The 9,034-nt window shown below is 42.5% G+C and overlaps 1 protein-coding gene across 1 annotated transcript; it reads left to right on the top strand.

The window, feature by feature from the left end:
* The first annotated feature begins 77 nt into the window (after positions 1-77).
* Positions 78-8,612, top strand: LOC119414332. The gene is made up of 5 exons (XM_037681426.1): positions 78-366; positions 1,212-1,475; positions 6,027-6,125; positions 6,211-6,263; positions 8,562-8,612. The coding sequence occupies exons 1-5, from the start codon at positions 204-206 to the stop codon at positions 8,610-8,612; spliced, it is 630 nt and encodes a 209-aa protein (XP_037537354.1). The 5' UTR covers positions 78-203.
* The last annotated feature ends 422 nt before the right edge of the window (positions 8,613-9,034 follow it).

The following is a 9,034-nucleotide window of genomic DNA, read 5'->3' as shown; positions in this document are numbered from 1 at the left end:
CTGCAGCCTGCAGTGAACAGATCCCACCAGCAGGTGGCGGTGATGCGACTAAATGATCCAAACTGCCCTCAGGACTTCCGGCGGAAGTAAGGACAGAAACAGCGCTAGCCTCCTAGCAGCGCTAGCTTCACTGTGGTGTTGATCCAAGTGGAAGATGGTTAGTTGTTCTGTTCCATGTGAATCTTTGAGTGGTTTCAGGAACAATGTCTTCAGTTCAGCATCTCAGAGAGTTTATCGGCGAGCGGCGAAGTTCAGAAAAACTACCCGGATGTAAAGAAACGATCGTCCAGAGTGAAGAAGACACAGATCGTCAGCACAGACTGCTGCACATCAGCTGGAAGCCTCCAACAACCTTCAACACAACAGGTATGAAGACTCACCTGAATGAACACATGAATCACTCACTGTTGCATTCGAGGCCGAGCAGGCCCTGAACGGATGCGTATCGCCCGCCGCTTTGATGTCGAAGGAAACCTGTGAATGTGAAGCTGAGTCCGAGTCGGTCCAGTAGTTCCAGTGTTTGTGTGTTTCGAAGCTTGTCCGTCCAGAACCCATCAGAACTTTCCCAGTTCTCTTCAGCCATTTCCTTCAAACTGGACTTAAAACAGACCCTGAGCAGGAACATCTCTGGAGATGAACTCAAGAAGGACAAAGATCTTTAGTCCTGCAGAACCAGAGGAGCTCAGACACTCAGAGGAATGTTTTGGACCAGGCTGCCTTTTAAATCTAGTCCCACATCAACACAGTCGGAGCCATCTCCATTCTGACGAGCAGGAAGGCAGAAATCTGAGGATGTGGAGTCTTTCCGTCATCATGCAGCTGAAACTAGTCTGGAACAGGAACCGCTGTGGGACTGGAGACACGCAGACAGACAGCTTGGCAGGATTCCTACAATCACCCTTGTGTTAAGATCCCATGTTCAAACTGTAGGAAATGAAAACTAGGAAGAACAATAAGAACGGTGTGTCAAATATCTGTCAGAACAAAGAGCAGCTACTGATGAAGTGTAGCTCCTCCGTCAGATTTGGCTGGTTTATTGACTACAGTCACAAAAATCAAAGCAGGAGCAGAAGTTAAACAGACTCAAAAAGACCAGAGTTTCAGGTTCTGTAGATTCTTTTTATTGTTTTTAATATTTATTGTGGTTTAAACTGTTGTATTTATCATCACATTAGTAACATTTTTCTGTTTTTTTTTTTTTGTCCTCCCAGACCAACAGCAACAAGTCCATAAAGAAGAGGAGGAACCAGAACCTCCACAGATTAAAGAGGAACAGGAGGAACTCTGCATCAGTCAAGAGGGAGAGCAGCTGGTTCTGAAGCAGCGGACTGGTACCTTCATAGAGACTTGTGAGGAAAGTGACCTCAGAGAACCAGAACCAAACAGCCACCAGCTCCTCGCTCACGTCTCTCCTGTAGCTGAGAGTCCAAATCTGAAAGAAAGCAACCAAGTGTGCAGGTCTTCTGGGTCCAACAGTCAGTTCAGAACTAAGTCTGCTACAGACTCTCCTGAATGTGACGTTTGTGGGAAAACCTTTAAAAACAATTACGAGTTGAAGCATCATCAACTAACCCACACTGGTCAAAAACCACATGTTTGTAAATTCTGTGGCACCACTTTCAGACTTAAGCACCATTTAAAGCGTCACCTGAGAACCCACACAGGTGAGAAGTCCTATCCTTGTGGAACATGTGGAAAATGTTTCAGTAAAAATTATAATTTAAAAATTCACATGAGAACCCACACAGGCCTGAAGCCATATGTTTGTGGAACATGTGGGAAATGTTTTACTCAGCAGCAGAATTTGACCCTTCACATGAGAACCCACACAGGTGAGATGCCACATATGTGTGAAACATGTGGAAAAAGATTTACTTATCATTATAGCCTGACCGCTCACATGAAAACCCATACGGGTGAGAAGCCTTATTTCTGTGAAACCTGCGGTAAATGTTTCAGCCAAAATTGTCATCTGGTCAAACACACAAGAACCCACACGGGTGAGAAGCCCTATTCTTGTGAAACATGTGGGAAAAGTTATAGTCATCGTTTTAGTTTGACTCTTCACATGAAAACCCACACAGGCCTGAAGTCATATGTTTGTGGAACATGTGGGAAATGTTTTACTCAGAGTCCAAATTTGACCCTTCACATGAGAACCCACACAGACCTGAAGCCACATTTGTGTGGAACATGTGGAAAAAGTTTCACTCTTAAACAACATTTAATCGGCCATTTGAAATCCCACACAGAGAGTAAACCTTATTGTTGTGAAGTATGTGGGAAATGTTTCAGGTTGAATTCTTATTTGAACAATCACAGGAGTGCCCACACAGGTGAGAAGCCCTTTTTTTGTGAAACGTGTGGGAAAAGTTTCCGTTTCCGTCAAAATTTAACCACCCACATGAGAACTCACACAGGTGAGAAGCCCTTTTTATGTGAAACATGTGGGAAAAGTTTCAGTCAAAATCATTCTTTGATGTACCATATGAGAACCCACCTGGATCAGAACATATTGCAGTAAAACATCTGTGACTCCAGTCTTGTTGATCCATGTAATGATCTGAACCAGACTGACACATGGAGCTTTGAAATGCTCCTGGTGAAGAGTCTGATCAGACCCACACCCCCAAACCTGTCAATGTTTAATTAGTTTGAGTAATAGTATAGGGAATAGTTGAAAAAATGGTATTACAATATTAATGAAATGCTTCTGTTCTATTTATTTATTTATTGTTGGTGAGAAACAGATTTTAAAATACATTACGTTATACCTGGACCTGTCATTCTGTGTTAATTTGTAATTGAAGATTCAACACAATGTGCTGCTTCCTTAGGTAACTTTTACTGACTGGCTTTTTATGTATGTGAATGTTCTTGTACAGTACCCTGAGACGACTTCTGTTGTGACGTGGAGCTATAGAAACAAGCTGGAACTGAATTGAAAAATGTAGTTTGGTTCTGAGAAGTACACCATGATAACTTCACAATCAGGAGTTTTATTTAACTCTGTCCTGTAATCAAATCATTTTATTAACCCACACAAAGTCTAATGGGGAAAAAATAGCCAAATATTATATTTGTATGTTTTTATTTATTTTGTGCTGTCAATAAACATCACTTTTTTTTCTGTCAAAGTATCTTTCTAATTTTTATGTTATCAGAATTTGTTTAAACGTTCTCATAACCTTTCATTACTGCCCTCTATGGATCCTTAGGGCCAAATTTACCACAAGGAAATCCCATTATAAATGCATTTTAAACATTAGAATGATCATATGAAATAATTATTTCCTTTAAATAATGTTTTTTTTATTTGACCTTTATCTCTATACTTCATATTTTCAGATCAGCTCACTTGGTGATGTTTTGGTTTTTACGTGCTGCTTTCTGTAAAATAAAAGACCGGGACAGACTTCAACTCACCCCAGTAGAAATCCGTCTTTCCCGGCTGGACTTTACTGTCGAGTTCAGCTTTTCATTTCATCCAACACAATAGTTTTAGTTTGGATGTAAAGAACAAAAACACTTGCATGTTGCACAAGTAAACATTTATTAGAAAAATCAGTTCCACATGGATGCAGGCTGCAGAATCAGACGCTCCAAGGCTCAGAACAGCTGACTCCCATTGAATGAAATCAGGACGTCAGTCGCCGAAGCACTAAGACGAAGCAGCTCACTATCTCAAATTCAATGCAAAAATACTTTATTAATCCCAGAGGGAAATTATTTGTTGTTGTAACTCGTTATCCTCATTTCATTAAGAGATGTTATAGATGCTGATGCTGTAGACAGGAAGGATCTCTTGTAAAGGTCCATCCCACAGTGGATTCTAAGAAACTGGCTGCAGATGCCGTCTGATCCGTCCATCCAGACTCGGCTGGCCTCTCGGTTCCCCTGGTCTATAGGACCACCGGAATGCAGAGCAGAACTCCTCCCAGAGCGATGGCCACTCCTCCCAGCAGTCTGCTGAGCTCCTCGTCGCTGTGGACAGACAACTGTAGGTGCTGAGGGACGATCCTGTCCTTCTGCTGTCATGAGCCGTGTTTCCTGCTAGTTCCAGGATCTCAGTGGTCAGGCACTCGAGCACAGCAGGCAGGTAGATGAGAATGTATCCACAGAACATCCTTTCAACTCATTTGAGATTTGGGGCTGTAGTTGAGATATTATTTGAGCTTTTGAGATGTTAATCAGCTGCTGTTGGTTGTAGAAAACTGCCTTGTTGCCATGGTTACGCATCATAACAAATGTCTAAAACTAAAAAAGTTTCAGTAAAAATCCTTCCAGCTGCACAGCATCTGATACCAGAGGAAACAATCATCCAAAAAATGTGATTTACATCCAGAAAAAGAGGAATTAAAGTTTCCAAAAGCAAAATCTCAGAATGAAACAGAGCTGCTCCAACATGCAGCCACCTGGAGCGGAGCAATAATAATCTGTGATAGAAAAATAATTTACTGTATATCCTGTTACTTTTTTTTTTTTTATATATTCTGTTCTTTTTTTCTACCATGTTAAACTTTATAAATCTACATGTGTTAGTAAGAAAAACACCAAGTCACAGTATTTTGTTTACTTTTCTGACTTTTCAACTACTTAAAGGAAACGTTCTTTTCAGCAGACGATCCAAACTGGAGGAGGAGATGAGGCGTCTCCCAGCTGGTTGGAATGAGGAGACAGTGGCTGCAGAGGGGGAGCACCTTCTTGGTGCTGGGATGTATACAATTATCTCGTAGTATCTAACAAAACAAAGTGGCGCTGAACACGAGTTTTAGAAACAACAAACAAAAAATGAAATCAGTCCTCCGTGTTGGACCAGCGAGCCACACGTAAGTTTTGCTGAAAACAAGGCGTCAAGAACTGCTGCCTGATCTGGAGGGGCTTCTCAAAACTTAGAACTGGAATTTTATATATATAAAAAAATAATAATAATACTTTTTAAACGTATTAATGAATATAAAGGATTTTTCTTTGTGTGAAATTTACCTTAGAATAAATACTTTAGTGTCCATTTAAAATGTGTTTTTTTTATTTATCTAAAGGCCTTGAAAGAATTCAAATTCAATAAAAAGCATTTAGTTTCAATAATTTAATTTAGCTCTTAAGACAGAATAACTCACAGTAAAAAATAAAAGAAAATTTAAGTAGTTGTGTTTGGTGGCCAATTTTTCCCAGAAAGAACGCTTAGTGTCATAAACTCAAAAGAACTTTTGAGAATTACTCGAATCAACCTGTTAATATTATTTCTAACAAATTATTTATTTATAGTTAGTGTCTCCAGTAAGTGGATCAGAACTCCAGGTGATGGAGTCAGAACCTCCACCTAAAAGCTGAGTGAAGCTGATCAGACAGTAGAGGACAGCGTTGCTCCACCCGTGAGAACAAATCAGTGTTTGAAGGTGAACAAGCTGTTTCTGTTCTTCATCATGTCTTTGCTTTAGAATCCGTCACAGTTCAGTCTTTGTGTTGGACACAAGCAGTGGACCTGTCTTTGTTTCACATCAACTGGAAACTTAAAACCAGCTCTGGACTCTGCTGATGATCTTCAGGAACAATGAACCGTCCACCAGCTGAACACCAGCTGAATGCTCATTTCAGCCTTGGACCCTCAGCTGGATGGTGAGAAGATGTAGGCACGAGTTTTGAAGCCAGATGATCCATAGCTGCTTCCTGTGTTGTCTTAGCATGTGTATACAACACAGTGTCATCTGCAAACAGCTGAACTTTAACACAAACATTTTGTAAATCATTAACATAAAGACTAAAATAATAGGCCCCAATACAGAGCCTTGGGGGACCCAAACTTGAACAGATAAGACGTGATGAAGTTAAATCACCAATCTGTAGTTTGTATTCTGTCAGATCTGATCCAGCAGGGGGCGCTGTTTGAACTGTTCAAACAAGAGAGCTCTGATACCAGCTGAGCTGTCAATCAGCAGCAGCAGGGGCTGATGGGAGTTTTGAGGAGCTCTTAGAAACCACGTGGTCCTTGTCTGATCTCACAGCTCGTCCTCGTTTGTCCTCAGCTGCATCAGAGCGCCACTTCTGCCCCGGTGCACCAGAGGATAGACCCGTGAACACGATGCTGATCCTCCCAGCTGCTGCTCTGTGCTGTCTGTGTTCAGGTGAGTGTTTCAGCCAATCAGGAGCCACAAAGTCCACCTGGAACCAACACGTCACACTGACCTTCACCTGTCTGTGTCTCTGCAGCGCTGGTTGCCATGGCAGCAGAGCTGGTTCAGGACATGACACTGACCAGGAGAGTTGGACAAAGTGTCTCCTTCAGTTGTGGACGGACTGATCAGTGTGGCTCAGATTTTGTTTCCTGGTACCAGAAGAAAGAAACGGAAACATTTAAATATATTCTTTATATTGATAGAAGTGATTCTAGCGTATATAAAGATTATTCAACTCATCCTCTGAAAGATGATTTCTCAGCTGAGACAACACCAAACGGCTGTGACTTGAAGATAAATCAAGTTAAACTCGATCATTCAGCCTCCTACTACTGTGGTTGTTGGACCGGTCCCCACAGTGAGAAAATCTTCCTGCAGGCTGAACAAAAAGCTGCAGATGAACAGAAGTCAGATTTTGTGAGAGGAAGAGAAGAAACCACAGCCCAGATCACAGATTTCACCTCCAGCCCCCCCCCCCCCCCCCCACACACACACACTTTAATTCACATTGTGTATCAAAGGTGGACTGGTGAGGAAAGCTGGTTCTGTGCTGGGAACAGAGCTGGAGTCCATTACATCGGTGGCAGAGAAGAGTCGTCAGGAAGCTGCTGTCCATCGTGGACGACGCTGACCATCCTGTGCACGGTGCCATCATGAAGCAGAGGAGCTCCTTCAGTGTAGACTGCTGTCCCAGTCCTGCTCCATGGACAGATTCAGGAAGTCCTCTGTCCCTCAGAACATCAGACTGTTCAACTCCTCTCGTACAGTAAAAACAGAGCCCTGTCAATGTGCAGCACCTGGACACTGATCTATGTGTATCTATCTACCGTACTTTTCGCTGTAGAAGTCGCACCTTTTTACATAAATTAGCGACTTATACAGTGAAGCAACGTATTTGTTTTTTCCCAAATTTATAAACCAATTTTTGTCTGAGATCTGATGATTTCATTCATTCTGACATGTAAAATATTGAACACTACTATTTTCAGCCACTAGAGGGCTCTTGGCTGTGGCAAGCCAAGTGTCTCATTAATGGGTAAAAGTGGCTATTAATGACTCACTTGGCTTGCCATACAGGCACCGTCGTCTCGCTCTGGAACTCCTGGAGCAAACGTCAAATCAGCTGCATGTCGCCGCCCAAGTGCCATGCAGCTGATTTGACCATTAAAGTGCATTTATTAAGGAAAAGATCAACTGAGACACACCTTTACTATAATGTCGAGCAAACAAATAATTGTTTTTAAGTGTAAGTCTAGGTAAATTCTTGTTAAAGTCCTCCTGTGTACGCTCCCGCGACATTTGGCAGCCAATTGATTTTTGGTACACCAGCCCACATTTCTGGTGACGCATAATAGATGTGACATGTACGATCTTTCTGTCTGTCTTTCTGTCTGTCTGTCTGTCTGTCTGTCTGTCTGTCTGTCTGTCTGTCTGTCTGTCTGTCCTACCTACTCACTGTGATTCTTGACTTGCCATTGTGTATCTGTTCCTACCAAACCCAGCTGGTCAATGGTGTCAAAGGCGTCTGTGAGGTCCAACAGGACAAGCAGCACAGGTTCACCAGTATCTGTGAATCTGAAGATGTCGTTAAAGACCTTCAGCAGGGCAGTTTCAGTGCTGTGGAGAGGTTTAAAGCCAGATTGGAAAAGCTCTAAGATGGCGTGATCCTCCAGGAAGCACTTCAACTGGGACTCGACTATTTTCTCCAGTACTTTAGTAACAAATGGGAGTTTGGAGACAAGCTGGAAGTTGGAAACGACTGAGGGGTCAAGGTTTGGTTTTTTCAGGAGATAATAGATGTGTACGATCCGTCCGTCCGTCCGTCCTACTTACTTACTCTGATTCTTGACCTGCTTGAACACATCTTCATCACTCAACGTCTCAACGTGTGTACATAATTTCGCTCCACCACATGTACCACATGAGGTGCGAATGACAATAAAGAAACTCTGACTCTGACTCACTAAACTTCATCACTTTCAACATCCAAACACTTCTTCAGTTTTATTAGGACCAGATGAAAACCTTGGGACCTTCAAGACCAGCAGAAGGTTCTGACAAGTTCCTGTTCCCAGACTCAGCTCTCTCTGCTTCATGACACCTTCAGCGTTGAGGAAACCACAGAGCAGCTGCAGCTCACAGACTGGACAGACTGAAGACTTTCAGCAAGACAACGTCCAACAAGAGGACACACATCCTGAGCTACATGTCCGCTCAAAGACAAACTTCCCTCAGAGCACCGTTCTTCTTTCTCTGTCCATGGTCCAGAAAACTCTTCAAGCTTGTGCAAACAGAAGCGTTCAGCTTGGATCGTCTGACCAGGAGCTCGTATTAAAGGACGGTTGGACCCTGACTGGAACCGTTTGACCTCATCTTCATGTGAAGACTCAGAGGATCAGCGAAGTCCTGGTGGTTCCTCCTCAGGGGAACATCTGAAGCACTTTCAACCAGAATCCATCTGAGTTGAGAGATTTCAGTTGAACACACGAATGTTCAGCTGCTGGAGACCAAAGAGAACAAGTCTCTTCATCAGCTTCATCCTCCGGGGACCAGGACCGGCTCAGAACATCTCAGGAGTTCTTCAATGTTTTTATCTTCTAATTCATTTTGTTCTCTCATTACTGTAATTACAAGTTTCATATTTAATGTTTATCATTCTGTGGTTCATGTTGCTGCTAAAGGAACACATGAAGCCTTAAAGAAGAACTGAACTCAGGTTTTTGTAGCAGACTGTCTCACAGTGTGGAGCCTGGACCTTTGGTTCTGGAACTAAACTTTATGTTTCAGGTAAGAAGAAACATTTCTTCTCCTTCAGCTGTTTGACTGTAGAACTTCAAATGTGTTTAAAGTCACTTTCT

Source organism: Nematolebias whitei, chromosome 9 (assembly GCF_014905685.2).
Source record: "Nematolebias whitei isolate Nwh7 chromosome 9, NemWhi1, whole genome shotgun sequence".
NCBI lineage: Eukaryota > Metazoa > Chordata > Actinopteri > Cyprinodontiformes > Rivulidae > Nematolebias > Nematolebias whitei.
Note: the sequence above shows the minus strand (reverse complement) of the source record. Positions and strands in the feature narration are given on the sequence as shown.

Excerpts from the sequence above, each read along its gene's own strand:
- LOC119414332 (XM_037681426.1), top strand. The coding sequence starts at position 204 with ATGTCTTCAGTTCAGCATCTCAGAGAGTTTATCGGCGAGCGGCGAAGT. Across the intron at positions 367-1,211 it reads AACAACCTTCAACACAACAG|ACCAACAGCAACAAGTCCAT; the intron begins GTATGAAGACTC and ends TTGTCCTCCCAG. Across the intron at positions 1,476-6,026 it reads CAGGTCTTCTGGGTCCAACA|CTGCATCAGAGCGCCACTTC; the intron begins GTCAGTTCAGAA and ends GTTTGTCCTCAG.